Source organism: Neopsephotus bourkii, unplaced genomic scaffold, assembly GCF_033783945.1.
Source record: "Neopsephotus bourkii isolate Nb327-2 ecotype Australia unplaced genomic scaffold, CSIRO-AGI_Nbou_v1 NB_1154, whole genome shotgun sequence".
Classification (NCBI taxonomy): Eukaryota; Metazoa; Chordata; class Aves; order Psittaciformes; family Psittacidae; genus Neopsephotus; species Neopsephotus bourkii.
The window spans coordinates 855,873-878,649 of NW_026901640.1; the positions used below are offsets into that span (position 1 = coordinate 855,873).

At 46.5% G+C, this 22,777-nt stretch overlaps 2 protein-coding genes across 4 annotated transcripts in view; one reads left to right on the top strand and one right to left on the bottom strand.

The window, feature by feature from the left end:
• Positions 1-6,977, bottom strand: part of KSR1 (kinase suppressor of ras 1) — a 52,353-nt gene extending 45,376 nt beyond the window's left edge. The window contains exon 1 of the mRNA XM_061363342.1: positions 6,572-6,977. Coding sequence (XP_061219326.1) covers positions 6,572-6,829 — 258 coding nt within the window. The 5' untranslated portion in view covers positions 6,830-6,977. The remainder of the gene's footprint in view (positions 1-6,571) is intronic.
• The window catches only part of NOS2 (nitric oxide synthase 2), a 75,596-nt gene extending 65,082 nt beyond the window's left edge, over positions 1-10,514 (top strand). Inside the window, exons 27-28 of one of the 3 annotated variants that reach the window (XM_061363302.1) lie at positions 2,018-2,141; positions 10,497-10,514. The gene's annotated coding sequence lies outside the window, so the exon portion shown is untranslated. Of the gene's footprint in view, positions 1-2,017; positions 2,226-4,424; positions 4,442-10,496 lie in introns of those variants that run through there. The other 2 variants (XM_061363301.1, XM_061363300.1) reach the window with 2 other exon arrangements.
• Positions 10,515-22,777: the final 12,263 nt, after the last annotated feature.

The following is a 22,777-nucleotide window of genomic DNA, read 5'->3' on the forward strand; positions in this document are numbered from 1 at the left end:
TGGGGAGAGTTTTACTGCAAAACTGCTGCTTTTACCTGCCATTGTGGCTTTACTTGGTAGGAAGCAAGTAATTTTAGCTGTTTTGAACAATATCCTGAGTAACACCTGAAAAGGCTCAAATAGAGCCAAAGCAAGTAAATGTTCTGGCTTTGAGTTCTGTTTTAGTCTTTTTCACACTAATGTCTTCCTGTTATCATGGGCTTTGGAAGCAAAGCCACTAACCAGCTCCTCATCTCCTGTGCACCTGCATAACCACCTTGATTTCAGCAGCAATTTAAAGCATCACCATACAGGTTGTGTTGCTGGTTGAACAGTCTGGAGCTGAGGTGCATAAATCCAATGCCATTTGCACCTTCCATCTTCCTACATCCCCAACAGCTCAGACTTAAGATACATATGCTGCACTTGGAGAAAGATGAACAAAAGACTCTGCTGTCAGACTGGGCTGTGATACATGCCCAGAGAGATTAGGGCCTAAACTAAGGTTTGAGTTTTCACTTCAGGAATGCTCCAGTTAAACAGCTCGTGCAAAAGCAGGTTTAGAACACAGACAGTGAGCTCAGCCACAGAACCAGTGACTGCCAACTAGCACAGGTTCCAGTGAGCACTACAGCACCACCAATGATTACTTCATGTTTCTTGAAGTGAGTACAGCAGGAGTACAGCTGGGCTGGGACATGCCTGTGGGATCTGTAGGTGGCACAGTTCTGTGCTGCTCTGGCTTGAGGCAAGAGAGTATCTGACCACCTCTGTACTTTGGTGGTTCTCAGTTGTCCTCCCACTATAGCAGCAATATAGTTTCTCTAGTTTAACTTGGGACTGATCTTGTCCTAGATTCTGGGGGCTATGCCAGTAAGGAATAGCTGCAGTCAGAGCCAAGCCAGATTGCCAAGCTGTTTCTTAAGCATGTTGAGCTAGTTTTTTAGTAGGTTCAGACTCCTAACAAGAAGCAGGAGTGCCTGGGACACTTCTCTGCACAATTGCTCACAAGTTATTTCTTGGAAGAACTACCCACTTCTTTTGGAAGAGGTGTGTTCCCAGATTCAAAGAGTCTCTGTTCCCCCCATTTGCTAGCTGTGGCAACTCTGTGCTGCTGGTACTGTCAACTGTGTGGGATTACTCCATGGGAGCGAGAAATGAGGAGGGAGGGAAGTCTCTAAGAGATGTCTGAGTCAGTATCTCTGGGTGGTGTCATCTATATTTCATTCTGTGCCTTTCACCACAGCAGTAATCTAGTCAATACATTCTCAACCCCCCCAAAGGGTGAGAGATAGCCAGGTTTGCTTTCATTATATTTCCCTTTGAGAAGAATATTCCCTATGGGCTGAAAACAAGGATAAGAAGTCTTAGCCTTAAAGGAAAGGTGAGGGGTTTCCCTCAAGCATTGGAAAGATTATATGCTCTATGCTGGAAATATCATTTTGAGCATAACTACTCCCTAAACAATTTGGTGTGTCACATGATTCCTTTTGTTAAGTGTTCCTATTTATGAACAGAACCAGGTGATACATCTGTGTGCCACCATGCTGACTCAGAGCTGTAAATGTGTCACTAGTGTGCAGCTGTAACACTAACCGGGGCTTTCCTGGTGTAAGGTGCAGTGAACAGCTCACATTTGAACTTGAGTAGCAGACTTCGCTCAGGTGGTATCTGTGCAAGCATGAGTTTAGCAAGATAGAGCTGAGGTTCAAGTCAGACAACTTCACTGATTAGATCAATTCTGACCACGCAATAAACACCAGAATTGGTACGTGGAGCGTTACGTTTGACTGGCATGACAGACTGGGGTTCCTGTCAATGTGTGTAGGCACGTATGTACAGAGGTCTCAACTCCAGGCTCTGCCAAACCTCTTTATTGGAGTTCAGTTGCTGAAAAGGATCTCTGAGCTGACTCTCCATGAAGATGCGCAGGAGTAATTCTATTTTAACATAATACAGTGAGCATACAAGCAGCCTTAGAAAGACACAGGCAGAACAAAGCCTTACTCTGATGCTTTCTTTCTTGCTTCCCAATCAGTGCATCTTAGAATCCAACCCAAGTCAAGAAGTACATAGAGACCTTGGCAGAAAAGTGAAGAGTCTCTTGTCATATCTTCATCTTGATGACAACCTACTCATCAGAGCTTGTCCAGAAACCCCAGGTAAGTTACAACACTGCTGCTGACTTTTTGTGTCAACATTAATACAAAAATCAATGGTAGGAGATGAGATAAATTCCTTTATGACATGCAAATTCTGATCATATACTGAGATACGCTATCACAAAGAAAAGGTGATGTCTACAGACTTGATGACAATAGATTATTCTCCCTCAAACAGAATCTCTGCTGAACCCTATCTTATACAAACAAGCACAAGTCTAAGAAAAAAGTCCTAAAAAAAAAAAAAAAAAGAGCATACCTTTAAGAAAACCAAATATCCTGTATATATGCAAAAAGTAAGATGAAGTAAGAGACTCTCTTCTTCTCTTGCGTAAGGTCTGCTGGAAAAGGAAGTCTTTTCCGCTGAACAGGAGTCATAAACATGTGGCTACAGGTTGCAGTTTGGCCTGAAAAATTCACTACTCCCAGTACTTCCAATTTACAAACACACAGTCTTCCTTTCCTTAGGCATAATACATGCCCAACTTCCAGTCTGCAAGTTTGGATGATTACAATTCCTCTTCCTCTCCTTTCTTGCCTCCCCCCATTTTCTGAGCATTTGTTTCTACTTAGGGACTGCTTGGTAAGAGATAAGCCTTTTCTAGCCAACTTGCCAAATGAATCGAGATAATGCCAGAGCAAGTTCAAACATATTTAACCCACAGTTATCAATCAGCCGATATGAAAGACTGATTTGTGGAGTAGTAACTTACTTATTTGTGACAAAGCACAGCTGGAGTTCAGCTTTCTGATCTGGTGTGATATTTTCTGGAGGTGCTGACCAGAAGACATTCCTGAGGAAGAGGTCAAAGGGATCTTTGCATACAAGCCAAGAGTGTCTCTCTCACAGATATAATCCAGCCAAAGAGTAATGAGAATAGGTTTTCTTAAAAAGCAGGCAGATCTTAGCAATGTGTGCCACCACCCCACCCTTACCAATGTAAGTCATGCAAGGCATTAGCACAGGGACAGAGTAAAGACCAAGTTCTTTCCAAGGATGCTTGGAGCAACATTGAATGCTCACTGCGTAGCAAGACATTTTTCTCTTGTATGTATGGGTTAAAATTACCATTATTTTCCATTTCAGTTCTGTAGTCAACTTGAGAAGTGAGTAAACCTGCTGGGACAGAACTGAAAGCAAACCCTATACCAAAGCGTTGGGCAAAAACACTCAAGCACTTACTTGGCAGAACATACAAAACTTTTTAAGATATGCAGGACCTTGTGGCATTGGAGAACCTGTCTGCTAATAACCAAACTAACACAGTCTACTTTCCACTACAGGGAAACTCCCTGCCCTTCTAAGAAATGGCCTTCCTACAAATGCAACAGTCAGCTCATGTAACACATGTACACTCAACGCATCATTTGCAAGCAATTCCCATAGCCCTTTCTTCCTGTATTACAGAAAGTCCTCCTTGCACTCATTTGAGCTATCATGAGTGCTTATCTTTACCTGTCAAGGTCCCGTTTTGAAATCCTTATCTACCATGTGCTTTATTTTGAGAAGAGCTTATACACAAGAGGAATGAGGAAGGACTTAAAGCATTTGAGTAAATTGGGAGGGACATAAGCATGCACTCAGATACCTTTAGTTAGGTTGATGTGCTTGACTTTGAAACATGCACACATTATGAATCATGTGGTGTACATGACAGCTCTCTAAACTGTGAACAGGCACAGAGGGAAGCCGTGCCAAAAGGACCAAACTAGTATGTCTGGTGTAAAAACTAAAATATCACAAGCACTTAGATGAATGGCACTGGTGGTTTAGGCTATCAATCCCATTCACATTACAACTACTTTCAGAACTTTACTTCAGGGCTATGCTAACTGTGGGATTAGAAATGGCAATAAGCACACAGTGCTATCTGACCTGAGCTGGTATAGAGCTGAGACAGCCATATCCACCCGAAAGCATTCACCCCTGTGCATGGGTTCACTAACAGAGAAGACTGTGGTTAAGGAAACATCCCTTCACCTGTTAAGTTCATGGGTTGATGCCAAAACTAGACATTACAGAACTTTCAGAGGTGTACGAGCTAGGTACATATCGTATTATGGAAGCTTCCTGCCTTTCTGTCCCTTCCAATATAAATTGAAATCAATGAACATATTTTTGACTTAGTACACAGAGCTGTCTTCAAATCACACACATCCAGCCTCACATTTGGCCTCAGGAGCTACTTCTTCAACTTCCAAAGTCCCCTCCCTTCCCAAAAGAGTACTTCCTGCTTCCAGTTTTCTGCTTTTATCTCTCTCACGCTTTATCATTTCCTTGAGGCTTTGCTACACAGTTTACCAGTTATATTGATGCACCTATATTTTCATCATTCTTTTCCCATTAAAAATTTCTCAAGAACAGAAGATGCCTAGATTCAAATCCAAAGTACAGATGAGGCCCAGGAATCACTAGCAGCCATTCTTCAGGATCCACTGGACTCCTCAGCGACTCGTCGTGGCCACTCCAGGAAAACCACAGCAGGCTTTGGACATCTCCAGGCCTCCAGCTTCTGGGTGAACTACTGACTCATGAGGAGTTACCTACAGTCTGCACAGAGCTGTGCACAGTGAGCTCATCAGTAACACTGGCTCTCTGCGAGACTGGAGCATCCATCTGCCCATGCAAATGCCCCTGACCACGTTAACTAGGGCACAGTAATTACACCCTGGAGTGTCACAGCCGTCTGTACTGTGTACTGAGACCACACTGCAGCCCACCACCCTCTGGTGCACCAGGGGAAACAACAGACCCATCTCCAGCCTGCTTCTTCACTCTGCCCCTGCGGATGGACCCACTGCAGACTGGCACAGAGAGTTAAGAGCAAGAGTCAGGCTGCACTTGACAACACATAGTCTGGTACAGGCAACAGAGCAAAGGCTGCAGACCCATATCCATACCCACAGCTTCATGTGACGGCAGAGACCCAGTATTTGGTTGAATTCCTAGAAAAATCACATACTGGACTGTGCCTTGAAAAGAATTCTTTCAGGTAAGATTTTTTTCTGATAGTAAATTGTATGAGTATCATACAATGATGATCATGGCACCCATTTGTTTAAACAGATAAATGCTAAAGAGGAATGCATGCACACACTTGACAACGGCCACTGGAAACACCTTTTTGTTGCTTTCACAAGAATCCAAAGATGACAGCAGGTTTCCTTTCAGAAGAGGTCCCCAGCAAAATACTGATGATCGTTTCCTGAAATGATGCCGATTGACATTGTTTGAGCATTAAAAAGGCCGTCAGTAGGGTCGCCAAAAGCCTGCACAAATATTGTTTTATAAAGAATAGCCTTTTGAACATTATTTAGAGGTGGCAGGAGGAAAAAGAGTGCTACAAATTTGAAAACACAAAACACCCCACAAAACAAACCGACCAAACAAAACAGGCACACGAAAGGCAGAGGAAGAAAAAAGGAAGAACAATACATTTCCAAGAGGTTGTGCCAGAAGCCATCTACCACCTATTGTTTCACGATTTTTTCCCCAACCTTCATTTCTCATGTGATGGACTTCGCAGTATATGTGTTTGTTACGGTTACACTCTTGTAATGATCCTGCTCCCTAAAGGCCAGATGCTGTAGCTCCACAGCCTCCACTGTCAGGCTAGAGAAAAGGACCATTTGCCTTCACATGAAGCTTGTCCCAGGGGGGGTGTCATTTACTCTGCTTAGAGCAGCACTACCTGCACACAGGTAAAATGAAATGTTACTCCACACAAAAGAAATCTACATTCCGTTTCAAATACTCGTTCAGACAGACAGCAATTCTTTGAAAGCATCACAGCAGCACATGTTTCACGTTTAAAGAGTTTCATGCAATCTTTCTAAACAGCAAACATCTCTCCAGCCCAGACCGTGATGCCGTTTTGTCAGCCGCACCAATGGAGTGAAAACGAGGATCAGATTGTATCAGTGAAACTGAGCCAGGGATAGAAAGACAGGCTTGGAGTACAGGGTGGGAACCACCAGAAGCGAACACCAGAGACCTGAGGCAAAGCGTGACTGCATCCAGCCTCCCAGGACAGGGGACCCGCCTCTGCTCCGGAGCTCAGGTCACCTCTGGTCCCCATCTCACCGCATCTACCTTCACAGCGACACCCGAGCACAGCCACAGGCCCCATGGCCGCGGAGCACGGCCACACGCACCAACCGCGACCCCTCTGACAGCCTGGGCACCCCATGCCCGCCCGGGATGCGACCGCAGGGATGGTCAGCGCTGCCCCGCACCTGTCCTCAGCCTCCTCCTCCCGGCCGCCCTCGCCTCCCCTTCAGCACCAGCCCCGAGGGACGCGGTTCGAGCGGCGGGGAGCCGGTGAGGGGCGGGGGCTGCCTCACGGCCCTGAGGGCGGGCGACCCCGGTGAGGGAAGGGCTCCCCCTGGGCGGTGGCGGGTCTCCCCTCGGCAGCTGCCGAGCCCCGTACCTCCAGGGTGCGGATCTCCTGCTGGGTGAGGTCGTTGGACGCGGCGCACTTGGTGCGGAGCCCGCGCAGGTTGGACAGCGAGATGTCGATGAGGTCCTGCAGCAGCCCGCACTGCTGCAGCGTGCTCCGCACGGCCGGCAAGCCCCGCGCTGCCGCGCCCGCCCGGGGCCCCGCGCCGCCGCCGGCCGCCGCCTCGCCACCGCTCCGCTCCTTCCTCTCCAGCATGCCGGCGGCTCGCAGGGCAGCCGCTCTATCCATTCCTCGGCATCAGGGAGGCCGGGGAGGAGAGGCGGCGGCGGCGCGGGGGGAGAGCAGCGGGGAGGGAGCGAGGGAGGGCGGGCACCCGCCGGATAGCTCCACCCCGCCTCGCCTCTCCGGGCAATTACCGAGCATTAACATGCGCGGCGGCGAGGCACCGCGGCCGCGAGCGGCGCCTGCTCCGCCCAGCCCGCCTCAGCGCCCGCCTCAGCGCCCGCCTCAGCGCCCGCCTCAGCGCCCGCCTCAGCGCCCGCCTCAGCGCCCGCCTCAGCGCCCGCCTCAGCGCCCGCCTCAGCGCCCGCCTCAGCGCCCGCCTCAGCGCCCGCCTCAGCGCCCGCCTCAGCGCCCGCCTCAGCGCCCGCCTCAGCGCCCGCCTCAGCGCCCGCCTCAGCGCCCGCCTCAGCGCCCGCCTCTTCTCCTCAGCGCCCGCCTCAGCAGCCCGCCTCTTCTCCTCAGCGCCCGCCTCAGCGCCCCTGCTGCTGTCTCACCCTCTCTCCGCCCGCCTCAGCCCTCCGGCAGGTATGTCAAGACTTGCACTCTCCCTAGAGGAGCCTCGCCACTGGTCCGCCTAAGGAAGAAGGGCCGGGGCAGTGCTGGGCCTGGCCTGTTCGCCCCGGGGTGTGCAGCCCCTCGCTGTGGGCGGCGGGCCCAGCAGAGCTCCTCACGCCTCTTGGCACGGGTGCACAAGGTGAGCCTGCAGGCACGAAACGCTGAGGATTTGGAGGTCCAGAGGTTAAAAACAGCATCAAAATGGCGTTGTGTGTGTCCACAGATGCCCCTTGTGCCTTTCTGGATGAGGTGGTCTGGTGCAGGCAGTGGAGCTGCAGCCTGTGGTGTGGCATGAGCTGTTACTGAGTTCACGGACACTGGTGACCCCATTACACAAACCCAGTGCCAGCTAGAAACAAGTCACCTAGTAAGGCCATGGAGAGTCTTCCTAAAATAGCCTTTCCCAACTGCTGAATAAATCGATCAGGTACATGTTTTGTTTGACATAAGCGTTTACTTGGTAAAGACTAAGTGCAGGTCTAGTACATGAAGTGGACATTATTATAAACAACTTTTAGTGACTATAGACACTTCAGTGCAATAGTCATCTGGGCTCATTCATATCACGAGTTGGAGGAAACTTTATTAAGGCCTTGGGAACCACTGTGGTTTCAGCTTTCACAGGGGAAACACAAGAAAAAGGGTGCAGGTAACTGCTTTACTGGAGCATTGCTTGCGTATCCTGTCTGATGGACTCAGAACTGAGGTGTTGGTGCAGGAACCACACATCTCCCAGTTATTAGAAGAATTAGGAATGTTCATCTGATGTGAGGGATTTGGAAAGGCTTTTTCCTTGCTCTTTGCTGATGGAAGAAGATTGCCTCCTTAGTTTAGACTAGATTGACACCAGGTTTTAAAAGCTAAAATGACACCTGAGCTGCATGTGGTAGTACAAAGGAGATTTTTATATGTTAAAAAAAAAGGGGGGGGGGGAGAGGGAAGCTATGAATCTAGGACATGAGGCAGTGGAGCAGGGCAGATTGTCTGACCCTGAGCTGTTTTTCCCATGGTCAGAGGGTTGCTGGTATCCACATTAGGTGGTGTGTGCTTGCATCAAGTAGTGTGGCATATGCTGTTTAGTAATTTTCTCAAGAATGTGGGTCAGGTTAAGTATTTGATTTCATTGTCATTATTCACATGCTATAAATGTCATACGCACTAAGGGCTTTGCTGTATTAGGGTTTAATTAGTTTGCCATCTGATGAGTCCTGTGGTTTGGGGAAAGTAACTCACTTTGCTTATTACCTCCATATTTCTGACCTTGTGAAAAAGAGTTTTACCAACCCTCTCTTCTTTTAGCAGCACTGGAAGTTTAGCACTTGAAATTTTAGTTTCTAGAACTCTGACAGCTTGAATTCCTCAAGTACAGGTGCCCATGGAACCAAGAAATAGTGGTAACAGGGGTATTATTCTGTAGACATTCTCTATATACCCACCTGAGAACATCAGTTTGCTAACAGACAAGAAACCAAGTGTATTGCATAAGAAAGCAGACTAGGAAAATTGTGGGCTGTGCATCACAGGATACTTGGCATTCTCTGCAAGTGTTTGCTCGGCATTGGGAGTGCCGGCCTCATTAACTGGCTACCATAAGTGGGCAGCATTCCAGTCCCAGCTACAGGACTGCCCTGCGGGCCCGCATGGAAAAATGTGCTGACTAAACACTCCACATACGCCATGCGCTCCCGGCCTGCTCAGCGCTGCCGAAGGAACACGATCTTTGTGTTCATGCAGCTGTTGTGTTCACAGGAGAAGTGGGGAATCCTTGAGTGGTCCCTTATGGAAGCAGATTCCATGCAGGTGAGCTGGCACTCTGGTAGCACAGCTGAAAGAAGGGACAGAGGTGAGCACTGAACCATGGCCTCATGCTGAGGTGGATCCAGAGCTGGGCTAACACGGGGCTACAACCTTGGGTGTCCCACAGACTTACAGCCTGTGTCACCCAAGGTGACTGCTGGACAGATGTGATGCTGAGTTATGTGTCTCCTGCCCACACAAGTTCTCTGGGACACAAAATTTCCCTTGCTGACTGCCACAATAAAGCCTTGCCCTTGCTAATCACCTCTACAGAATCCTGCCCTACAGACCATATCAAGGCTTTTCAAGCTCACTGGGGAAAAACAGAGACCTTTTTCCTTTTTTCACCAAAGAAAGAAAAGCACTGATGCATTTCACATGCTGCTTTTCAGAAAAGCTCCTATTACCTTTTTAGCTAGCTTGCCCCAATTTCATTTAGCTATCACAACACTGAATTTAGATGATGAGACTGAATTACTTTATTTGATGTGTCTAACACATAATAGAAACCTGGAATTTGAAGAGCTGAAATGTTTGGTGGTTCAGATAAAAGAGGCCTTTATTACCGATGACTCCCCTCAAAGGCTTCCTCCTACACAGACAGTAAGAGTATTCCTTTCCTTTCCTTCTCATTGCAGTGCAGCACAATAACACACAGTTGTTCTGGCATGCTTGTCTGCTGTGAAGTTGAGAAATTTAAGTCCTATTTTTAGACCTGCTGCTGGATAATCTTTTTAGGATATACAGAGGGAGTAAAGATGGTGAGATGGTGATCATGGGGCAAATCCTCATCGTTTTCTGTAGTTTAAATGGCTCCATTGCCTGCAGCTGAGACAAACCAGTTCATAGCAGTTTAACATTTGGCCTGCGCCTTCCAGAACTCTTTTTGTGTAGGTCCACAGAGTTGTTCCTGCTCAGCTGCGCATTTGAGTTCATGCACAAATTACAGGAGAAGCCACCTTGGGCAGGCAAAACACCCACTCCTTTCTGTCTGCATATTTTTAACTTCTTCTCTATCACCTGTCATTAGAGAACCCAGGGATTTAATAGGAGTCTTCTGCCAGTTAAAATGGCAAGGTCAAAATTAAGGGATGGAACAACAAATCCACAGTAGAATGTGCCAGTGAGATAGGGATAGATACAGGAAACAGGACTGTGTGCTGAGAGGTGTACAAATTAAACATCACAGTTGTTCTTAAAAATCGTTTTCATGGGTGGGGAAAACCGGTTGCGCTTGGGCAATGTAAGGGAAACAATTCCTGCTCCACAGAAGGAGGACACAAGAAATTAGCTGGGTAGCTACACTCAATGTTTTCTGTAGACAGGTGAACAGAAAGGACCTTTGAACTGAGACTGAAAGGAGGATCACTGGAGCGATGCATTCATCTTACAAGACCTTACCTCCTGGAGTCACGTGAGTAAGAATTGCAGCTGCTACAGCAACCAAACACTTTCTACCTTTAAGAAAGCTTGAACACATTTTAATAGTCTATAAAACAAGCAAGAAAACTGACTTCTTTTTAGAAAAATCTCATGGGGTTTGCAGCCTTGCTTTAGCATTAGCTGTGTCGCAATAATGCTGCCTCTTTGTCTGCTGTTTGTCACCAGTCTCCTCTGTTTAGACTATAAACTGTTTGGGGCAGGAAGTGTCTTTTACTCTCTGCTTGCACAGCAACGCCTGGATCTCAGCTAGAGGCCTCTAGGCTCTGGTCTAATGTAAATACTAAAATAATGGCAGTCCCAGAGGATGTAGCCCCCACCCCACTTGGAGGCCCGCCAGGCTGCGGGGCTTGTTCTAGCAGCAGACATGCCAGCAGGGAAAAGTGACAAATTCTGTTGGGGAAAGATATTCATAGGTCTAACAGGGATAAGAAACACCCGCCTCTAGAAACAGAGGCTTATGTCTCTCTGAGGATAAACACACCCAAGATTGACTCATGCTGGCATAATCCCCTTGTGCAATTTGTATACTGGCGTTCGATGTGTGTGAGGCAAAAAGACAAATATTTGGTTAATAAAACAACACAGGGATAATAAAAAATAATTAGGCAGTTTTACCTCTGAAAACAGTGCAGCAGGTGGGGTTTTGCTCATCCCCTCAGACAGGCACACCCCTCCCTGTAAGTAGAGCTTCCTTGTGCTTGTTTTATCTGCAGCAAGACAACCAGTTCATTCGGTTAAATGTTATAAGGGTAAAAATAATAAATAAATAAATGAATAAATAAGTAAGTAAACAAAGTCCTGGAGCCCTCAGTCTGGCAAGGGAGGGGGTATACACTGTGGTGGAAAAAGCAGGCTCATGTTCCACAAGAGAGCTTTGTCAAGTGTATTGCATAAGGAGATTACAGCCCTGAGACTGAAATGCAGCTGAAGGTTTGAGTTGCCGCTACCTCTGTCATTAGCACTCTGCTGAGCTGCATCACAACAGCCCCTCTTTCATCTCTGTGAACAAGGCTCAAGGTCCATCATTACATTTTCCAGCGCCGTTACTGCACATGGCTATTAGCTTCATTCCCCAAGCTCGCTCTTGTTGTTGTTTTAAATAAAGGGAAAGGAGTTGGACAGGTTAATCATCTGTTCACATTATACCCTGTGCTCCTGAATTTCTTTGATGTGACAGGCCTGCGGAGAGGACATGAGTCCAGATTCTGCTGTGCATGCCCTGTGTAAGGCTCATCCTGTGCTCGAGGTTTTGATAATGTAGTTGAGTAGCAAAATGAGAAAATACTCCTCACAGCCCAGTGTGCCATACTTCTGTCAGGAAAACCTTGACTCAGTGCCAGTTCTTCTGGCAAAAAGGAAAAAGACCCAAACTCCTGATGCAGCCTCTTCTGTGTGGAAAGAGATTTTACCTCCAGTTCTCATGTTGTTCTGTGGGAGGCCTCATTTCCAGTTCTGCAACCCTTCTCCCACATATTTATGTGCAGTGCCTCAGAAGTGGGCTGACCACATACATTTCTCAAGCAATTTATGATGTCTCTCATCACATACTTAGCAAGAAGGCTGTTCTGGGCTCAGCAGGGCCTGCTGGATAATCCACATCCCTTTCCATGGGAGGAGCAGGACCACGAAGACCGCTAGATCCAATATCCGCATTCTTCCCAAGATTCCTTTGCACATCTGATACAGCTGTGTCCCTCCATTGCATTAGTGCAGCATCAACCCAAATGCATCTGGTTGGCATTGCCTGTTGAGTTTCTTCACAGGAGGTGGAATTCTGCAAGTAACTGCCTGGGAGTCCTGGTATTCTTCCTTGGCTCACAGCCTGCTCCTGCTCTACTGAGACCAGGTCTATGGAAACCCTGCAGGTAGTCTAAAGGAAACTTGCAACATTATTGTGAATATTTAGAAACTCAAACCTCTCCCCTGCAAAAACAACAGCTCAGCTGTTGTTCACTGCAGTGATGGTAGTAGAAAGGACACTTTATGCACCTATCAATCATTCTAGCTCTTGATGACTTGAGAATTAATCTGCAGGAGGAAAAGCAAACACAGGTCTTTTCTTCCTTCCGATTCTAAGTCCTTTGAAATCAGTGTCTTCCCAGTCAGTAAGTTTTATATTAGGTCCTTATTCCACCTTCCTTTCCTCTGTCCCTACAGTACCATGAAAATTCAGGCTGTTTCTCTTGACTTCCTTCCTCTTCATAAAATGTCTAATAATCAGCCATCTGGTGTCCAAGATGCCTTGAATATTAGGACATTTCCTTTATCCAGGGGAGGCTTGTGAGAAGAAAGATAAATGTGCTCGTGACCCATCCCTGCTGCGTGCTGATTAGGGTCTGGCATTTTTCCTTTGTTCACAATGAGTTCTGTAGTGCTACGTTGTTTGGTAGAGAAACATATTGAAAAGAAGAATCTTAGTTTCTGGTCTAGGAGATTTCATGACATTACTAAAGTATTAATTAGATTCTGTAAAACAGCATCATAGTTGTAATATATGACAGAGTGGGGTTTTGAAGGGAAGATATATAGAAAATAGTGTGTATCCTAAAGAAGTGCAGTCTGGATTCATTCTCATTTTAATTCTGTCTTACAGTGGTACCCTATTTTTCAGAACTAGCTAAAAACCTTAACCCTTTCCTTTTATTCAGTGTTGCAGAATACAGCTGAGACACAGGGCTGCAATACAAGCTGTGTGCATGGCTCTGCTCAAGTCAGTGCAGTCCCTGGGGAACGAGGGTACTGTGTACCATGCTGTGGAAAACTTGGTCAGGTCTCAAGGTAGCCAGTGGATTGAGATTCAAGTTTCAGAGGACAGCACTGAAGGGCAAGAGAAACTGTGGCAGAGCATCCCCTGGACCACTGCATTTTATTTGAAACAAAGCCTGGGGGGAGAGGGCAGATCAGATTGAAATGAAAACAAAAGCAGCAGGAAGATTCTATGGCTCATAAATAGAAGACAAAGAAAAGTACAACCCCTTTTATTCTTTGATAACTTGTAGGCCAAATTCTTGACATAAAGGAGGGTTGTGTCTTGGTTTGTGAGCAAGTTTCAAAGTTTTTGTTACCTTGACTGTGGTAGCACAAGAGATGCCAATAAGGGACTGTTCGTATTCACACAGTGATACTCCCTTCCCATCAGGATGTGGACAGTCACTAAACCTTTGTACTAGGAGTCTTCACTTGATGGTGTGTTTATAAATAGTGAATGTTGGTCAAACAGGAGTTTGCCAGGTGGAAGAGAAGTAAGAACAGATGTCCTTAAACTACTCTGAGGCTGTTTCTGTACACCTGAGTTCCCAGCAAACAGATTATTTTGAACTTTTTTTTTTTTCTTTTAAAAGTCACCTCTAAGTGCATGTGCTATCCAAATCCTTGCTGGAACTCTGCATACAGCTCAGACTGTGGATCGTGGTACTCATACCATACTTGAGCTATTTAGTGCATCCATGAATTAACCAGCTAATAACCATCATGAGTGCAAGAAGGAATAAGATAAACTAAGCTTTCTGTGCAAGACTATGCAAAACTTCATTCAAATGCAAACATTTGTGTCAGTCACTGTAAAGAGACAGAGTTTCATGCATGTACTTCTCACACAGCAGGTAGTCACTGCCCAAAGTACACACCAAGCCCAAATGTACATGCAAATGAATGTTTTCCTAATGATGCTACAGAAAATAGTGACCCACATACTCTGCAAGTACACCCCAGCACAGTAAAAGTCTTTAAAAAATCCAATGGGCATTATTTTTACATTAACATTTGACTTAAATTCCTTGTTTTGAAAGCATACCATGGTACAAATGCTCTCCATTTTGGTCCTGTGGTTATAATATATGGTATTCCTAAACATGCAGTCATAATAGTCAGAATGAAGTCTTGAAGAATTGACCATTTCAGACAAATAGGGTCAATGTAAAACCATACACGCAGAAGGCTGATTTCTGATCCATTTCATGTCAAAAAACTTCTGAGCCGCTTGTGCTGACACTTTTGCCTGCAACAGGCACTAGCAAACACTGTTAGTTATATTTATGGTTGATCATTTTTAGCACTTTGTGGTCCTGCTTCAGTGCACTGCAACACTCTGGGGAGGCAGGATGGGTAAGGTCTAAACAATCTGAAGCCCTGGGCTGTAAAGCTGAGCTGCACAGTGTTACCTTATAGCTCCTGATGCTGGCCGTGACTCAGCCAAGATTTTTAAACACAAGCTGTTGTGCTAGCATCAGACTTGGAGATACAGCTCTGGGACTTGCTGAATCAGGGCACATACATAACAAGGTGATTTAGGAATCCAGCTCTGAACTGATGCTCATTTTGCAGTGGTCAAGCTTTTATTCCTGAGCTGTGTGGGCACCCTGCAGTCCCACTGCAAACTCAGCACTGCAGTTCTGCTCTTCTGCCTGCTTCCCAGAGCATAGCCTGCTGCTGAGGCTCCTCCAGGTACCTGGGGTGGGTGGCATTGCTCTGATTTTAGAAAATCTCCTTAGACAGAAAGTGCTGGAAAGCACAGCCTGGCTCACTACCCTATTTCTGTCAGGAGCTGCTAGGCTGGTAGGGCTCAGCTGCCCCGATTCTGCACAAAGGCACATCTAATTCTGCTGATAATGGTCATGACCAGTTCTTGTCAGCATTTGACTTCAGTCTCTTGGTTTTCTTCTTGGTTTTCTCTTCTCCCTTAGTTTCCACCACAATCACTGACTTTCTCAATAACACCATCTCTGGAAATGGGTTGCACCGGAAGCAAGATAAGCAGAACATGAATGTTGGCAGAAGCTGAGCCAAAGGCTGAAAATTCTGGCTCTCACCCACAGCACCAAATAGGAAGCCCTTTGCATTCATGGCAGGCAAATATACAGGAAAGGATAAAGTAAACCCTTACCACTTTCCCTCATATTTGAGCTTTTTCCTGATCCAGCAGCTCACGTTTCTTTACCTCTGCTCTCACTGCAAAACTGAAGAACTGAGGCAGCTGAGGAGCAGTCAGCTTGCCCTGGCTCCTGCCTGCTCCTGCAGTTCACAAGGAAAAAGTCCCCATTGTTTTCTGGTGGGCAGAATTGCCTGACAAGACCTGAACACTTGATCACAATAAGGACAGAGGTCTCAGTGCAGGAAAGTGGTTTTATTCAGGACATTGCATAAGCATAGACTTAATTTTAAGTCCATACTTAAGTGCTCCAGCAGTCAGTATGACAGAAACATTTACACTGAAGTCAAGTTAGTATCTGATTTGAATTGCTGCTGTTTGGGCTTTGCCTATGCACTGCCTTGGAAGGCAGCACAAACCAGCACAGGCATCAGTATTTTCTAACTCAGAGCTTCTTGCAGTACATTTACTCACTCTGGATGGTCTCACTCTGCTCATGGAAGAGAGGGAGAAGAAACCCAGCTTTTGCCACTGGAATGATCTCTGTGCACCCCAAACTGTAAGTTATTTTCATTAGAAGAAAAGAGTTGAAAAAGCTAACACAAAAGACTTTGTACTTCCACAGGGCACTGGTTTTTCAGTCTGTAAGTAGCTGTGTAGGTCCAGTTCAGAACCAGGGGAGAAACTCCCTTGACTTCAGTTAGCTCATGGTCAAGTTGTGAGCAGAAGCCACAAGGCTGAATGACCTGCTTATCACTAGAAGAAGATGATTCACAGCCTCTGACTGAGAAGTCAGGAATTTGAACTGCAGGTCCTGAGATTGGTGCCACTCTGTTTTCTGAGCATACTGGCAGGGGAGAGAAAAATCTCTTTCAAAGCAAACACCTGTAAAAAAAAAACAGAAAGGAATTGCCTTAAGAAAACAAACCTTTTCCTTGTCTCCCGTGTGGTGTGTCCTATGGGAGCTTGGACACTCATCTGGAGGAGGGGAGAGGGAACTTTTAATCTTAGCTTGCTGTCATGAAGAGGCAGTTGGAAAGTTGGATCTGTCTGTGCTTGGGGATGACAACCAGTTTACACAGACCTCTGCCTCTCTGGAATGCTGTCTCTTGACACACACACCGATAACAACCCCCCAGTGTCAGGAAGTAATACCAGCACATCCTCTTTGCAAAGCTATCTAAAAACACAGGGAGGAATTTGTTTCTGGCTGAAGTAGAGTGACACCAGTCCTACAACAGCCATCTGCATGCCTCTCCTGCTTCCTTCCTTGTTTTTATTCTCCACTCTTTTTATAGCCAATACATTTCCAAGCACAACACAGGAGATTCTGAGTTGCCAGCTCATGGTTTCTGGTCATTTGCACTACACTAATGTGACATATTTGCAGCAGCCCTCCTCCTATAGAATTTACCAATACCACTGGAGTAACCCAAAGCATAAGCACTAAGCCATGAGGGGAAGGTGGCAGCCTACAAGGAATCAATTAGAGCAGTGTGGTGGGTCAGTTCACTAGTGTAGTGTCTCTCACATTGCAGGTGCTCATGTTTCCACCATTTGATGCAGTTTTCTGTTTGTTCTTTGCTCAATTTAATCCCTCTTTTCCCTATGAATAAAGTCACAGTTAAAGGGAAAGGAGATGTTGGCACAAAGCAGTGTGTTGTGTTTCTTTCCCATGGGAAAGTCCTGTTAAATAAAAATTGAGAAAGGCTTTCAAAACCAACAGATTCATCCTGGTAAATCTGTCTCCTCTTTGTGTCAGAATATGCTTTTATGTGTGAAGAACTAAGGAAAAACTTTATTTAGGCAGTGAAAGGAAAGCCTGTGATTGTAGCTTGGGGGTTATTGGAAGTACGTATTTCCATTACTTCAGCTTCCAGTCAGTATAATCAGGATTTCAGAAGGGAATGATGGGCCTGTGGTTGAGATACTGAGACTGGACCAGTCTGCTTCAGTTCCTGGCTCTTTCAGAAAGCATAGCTGCAGGCAGAGCATCTAATCTGCCTACTCCTCCCTGAAGTAGAGATGGTCATGTTTCCTCTATCTATTTAAACCATATATAGAGCAATTAGGATTTAAAATTACAAGGATGAAAAGAGTAGAGGTGATCCACATCTGTGCTTCCTAGGATCCTTTTCAGAAGATCAGGTTTTGCCCATTACAATGAGCAGAATGAAAAATAATCCCATTGGTTTAGTGGAGTTACTCCACATATTCAGAGAGCTAAATGAGTCGGAGCTTAGATCAGGTATTGTAAGTGCTTCATGTTGTTTTTTCTTTGATGGGCTTGTGGTCATGGCTGATTAACCAGAATGTCTCCAGCTCCCATCCATTTGTGAACCTCTTTCCAGTTTTAGCCTGTTAACATTGTAGTTCTGCATCATCTCTGAAGTTTGCAAACTTCTCCAAATTCAGCAGCATTGCTTGATTGTATTGTCTGTCTTGCCAAAACATGAAACAAAGAAAGCTCCCCTCAAATCATAACCATCAGAATTTACCCAGAATTATTCACATTTAAAATGGGAACTCTGTAATACCGGAACTACAAGCATTCAAGTGTTTCCATCGGGATGTTGGACTTGCTAATAGTTTTGTAGGTGTTCAAGCTATGAAAGGACCCATATGGTCCTTTGCAGTTCTTACTTCTGTCACAAAGTGATGTCTGTCTAATTTCAGCAGTGTTGGCTGTCCTAGATGCCTTCAGAATAGCATGTGCTGTTCCCTATCCTGTGGGGCTTGGGATTGTAGCCCAGCCAGTGCTCCCTGTACTTTCCCTACATCCCGAGCCCTCTGTACCCTTCAAACTGGGAAAGTTTCACATCAGAAAGGTCGTTAGAGAAATTTGCCCAGCTCTGCTTATCAGCCTTGGTCCCTCTGGACCACAGGAGCTGCAGATGTGTTTCTGCTCACATCTTCCTGCTCTGCCATGCCCCAGAGCTACATGACAGGGGAGCTGTTCAGGGTGTCATGGTGCAGTTTTGCCTCTAGCTCTGTGCTGAGCAGATACAGACATCTGCAAAGAATCCACAGTTCAGGATACGCTGATTCCAGTGTATGTGAAATCGCAGGCAGTCAACAGGAGTGGATGCAGTCTGCATTGCCACATGCCTGGGTGCACTCATAGAATTGCATAATGCAATGTTGTGAACCCTCTCTTCTCAGACAATGTGTTTTAGATATTGACTGCACAGAAGGTCAGCTTGTGCTAGAAAAACAAACAGGCTGCTTTGCTTAGCACAGCAGCACAGGGAGGGCTGGGAATACGCTATGGCAGGAGATATTTCGCCTTGTTAATTATTGTTCCTGTGATGTGGTCAGAGCATTTCAACCAAGCTTTTAGCAGGCCAGACTTGATGTGCTTTTTTTCGTAGGGTGATGTGTAGAGGCATTAATCCAGATTGGCTTCTGATGACATCAGTCATTACACAGGCACTTTTAAGGCCAAACCACTGTCTAAGGGCATGAGACGTATGGGTAAGAGGTGGACTGTGCATGAGGACACATTGCAGGGTGCAGGAACCTCTGTTCCACGTGGCCTCCTGCCTGTCCTTATGAGAATCCTGGGTACATCAAGGCAGCTTGTGTGACTCCCTGATAAAGTGTTAATTGATTTCAAGCAAATTTCATAGAAAGGAGAAGATATTAGAGAGAATTAAATCCTTACCTGCCTGGGGAAGATAACCTTATGATGAAAGTGTCAAGCCATAGCATGAACTCATTACTGATCAGACACCAAATACAAGTTCTCGTCAATGTCCTGCCCATGAGAAAGACTTTGTTTGGAGCACACAGTTAACCACAAAATCCAAATTGCTCTTTGCTCACGGAATTACTTGACACATCCGAAAGGTTCCACAGGCAGCCCAGCCAATTGTGTTAGGCCGCATGGCCATTCGGAGGTAAAGTGGAAATGAATGGCTGTTCCCTCTTGTGCTTGTTCCTTAAATCCAGTCATCCAGGCTCTTGCAGTCAGCACAAGAGGACATCCCCAAGCAGAGAAGCTTTGCTCCCAGAGAAGCAGTCAGGAAATACAGAGAGGTATTAAAAGTGCGGTTATGCATTAGCAGCTGAACTGAGAAAAGCACATGGGGTTTGTGTGCACCTGGAGCGAGGGAAAAATAACCACGATGACTGCAATGTGTCAGGTGTGTAGGGACTTGTCTGTCTTACAGAGTATTGCCAAGGGTCTCAGGCTCTAAATATACAGGATATTTTGCTAAATGGATGCAGGTAGTTTGACACAGCCATCCCTCACTGAGGACATGAGAAAAGCAGAAAGAAAGGGCTTAATTAACGCATAATTAATTTTTGGTTTTTGCAGAGGCTATTGCTATTCTGTGAGACACATAAAGCAAGACACAGAGAGGCACAGAAACCGTGCTGCCAGGGAAACCTGACTTCTGTTCTTGTTTCCTTGCTTCCTTTAATCCCACATACAGCATCCCTGCTGAGAGCAGGCTGGTGGAAGCTGGTGAATAATGGAGAGGCAGAACACTTAGCCAAGTCATCCCAACGGGCATCTGCTGCACAGAGAGTATTGTTATTTAACCTTTTATTTTTAATAGGTGCTTCAAAGATACATATGTGAGACAATTATATGCAGAGAAATCAAAAAGGTACCACAACAGCAAGAAATAAAAATACCAGGAGATGCAGAATAGTTACTGTGGGGTTTTTCCTAGAGTAGTATTTTCTAAGATGAAATGACAGTTGTAAGCATATCAAGACAGCCTTTTTTTTTTTTCCTGGACAGATGAGCAATGCTATTTAACTTGTGTGAATTAGGGAGAACACTGCTGAGCAGTGCCTCACATCAACCTCCTTACCACCACCCTGCAGAAGAGACATTTTCTTCCCAGGAAACACAGATGTCCTGGTGAATTAAGTGAAAATAGTGCAGGCAATAAGATATAAAAATATGGGGTGTTTCCTTGATGGGAGGTATGGAGGAGGTGAAGCAGTGTGGAGAAAGTGCATGCTTCCAACATGTTTTCAAGAGAATGTGTATTGTAGAAAGTGAATTAAAGAGAGAATTCTGCCAAGAGAGTGAGGTGCTGCTGCAGGCTGGGTCTGGAGGCAGTGCACTCCCTGGGAATCGTGACATGGCACTGGGAGAGGAATGCAGTCCTGGCTTCCCTTCTGGTTGTGCGAGATCTGTAGCTTTGGGCATATCTTACAGGTGATCTTGTGATCTCCTTGTAAGCTGGGGCTGATAAAACCTGCCTGGCTCTTTCCCCAGGTTTCTGGAAGGGTTCATTATTTCATTAACAATAATTTCTCCTGATGACTCCTATTTAGAGGAACTTTGAGAGGTGCAGGCTGGGCCCTGCACTGGCTTTAGGGACAAGTGCTCCTCAAAGCCTTGCAGGACCCAGGACAGACAGGAAGGAAAGAAGGACAGCTGGTGTCTGCCTTCAGCTGTGGGTTACTGGCAGAGCTGCCAGTGGATGCAGATCTTTCATCTGTAGCCTGGGAAATGCTCTGCAAGTGTGAAATGATAGAAGAAACTGTTGTCCCTGAGCATCAGGAAAGAGACTGGACTAGCTCATCCCCCCATGACTGGGCACTCCCTTCTGGCTATTACCTGGGATTATGATAGCAAAGAACAGGAGCGTAGTCAGGGAATTGCAGGAGAAGGCTCTGACCTGAGTCGTCCAGGAGATCTGTGCTGGATGGCCAGGACAGCTCTCTTCTGTTCCCAAGAGCTGGGAAAAATTCAGTGGAAAGCAGTGGAGCTTGCCTGCAGCCACTGAGGTTCTCTCAAGGATGGGCAGCATGCAGGACTGTTAGTGCCATCCCCTGCGCCTTGAGGTGACCAACAGTGAGCAAACAGCTACCCGACAGCATTGCACAATTCTGCCTTTTCTCCCAGTCCGGGAAACCACTTGAGTAAGAAATCGAGCTGGTTGAGCCAACGTGTTTATTGCTGCTGGCTGTGGCTTGCAGCCACCACCCGGGCAACAGAGTCCCTCAGGCTGTAAATCCCCCCCCCCTCCCTTGTGCTCCGGTTGCCGGGGGGTGCCGGGGCAGGAGCCCCCTCACCCGCACGGGTACAGCTGGCGGCTCAGCAGGGACGGGCCCTCGCCGGGTCCTCCCCGGTGCTCTGGTGCCCTCTGCAGCCGGGCGGGATGCGGGGCTGCTCCGCGGGCGAACGCAGGTCAGGCAGCAACGGGACGGTGCCAGGACGCGGCTCTTACCGTGGGGTGAACTCAACACGCCGGTGTGCCGGGGCTGAGAAAGGAGAGTGCAGCCACGGAGAGTGCCCGTGCGTGTGTGCGTGCACGGGGCTAGGGGGTGATGGTGGCTGTGCTTCTTTCCTCCCCTCTATTCTGTGTTTTCTCCGCCCTTATCCATGAATTCTGTAACATACAACCTAGAGAGCCCCCTCTGTGCTGTAACTGAGCCACATGCAGGACAGATAAAGGACCTGCTTTCTTTAAACGTGCATCAGTCAAGAGCAGCCTCTGCAATAACAGTGTTGAGGCAGGTGATGCTCAGATGCCTGATTAGTGAGGCCACAGTAGCTATTGTCTGTGCGAAGTAAGAGAGGTAAGGGTATCAAGGTACGAAGGTGCTCAGTTGGCCCTGGCTTGCAGTGCATGTCATGCACGTCACCCCAGGTCCCCTCCCTCTGTAAATACCACTCATGCGTTTTCCCAAGCATTCTCCCATGCTCTTGCTATTTTTAGCCTCTACACTCCACTGAAGAGGCTCTCTGGCACCCTCAGGTATTTCATGTGACTGTGTGAACTCCAGCAGCGCTCACTTCGCTATCTTCATCTTTATAATAGAAACAAGTCCTCAAAGACTCACTCTTAAACTTCCGGTTCAGGCTTCTTCCTAAAAATAGTGCTTGGATTGCATGTGGGCTGGAGACATGATTTCATACCTGTTATTCCTGGAGTGTCTTCCTGACCATGAGCACCACCGGTTATAACCCTCCTAAACACACTTCCTTGAGGAGACTTGGAAAAGATAAATGATGGGTGTGATGTTGCAAGCCTGAGGTTGCTTTGTCAACAGGGAAGAGGCTCTTTGTCCCATCCCGTGCTGTGATAACCACTGAGGAAAAGAGTGTTATTGATACAAGTATTCCAAGAAACCCGCGTTCCCACCACGCCTGTTCTACATGTGTTTCCTCACACTGATGGTGGTTCCTATTACTGCTTTCTTACCAGAGCTATAACATAGTAGCTTCATCTCTGTCAGCTGCGTAACTCAGCCCCTCATACTCATCTGCCTGGTCTCATCACTTAGTGTTACAGTGTTTTCACTTAAAAGCCCCATTTCCA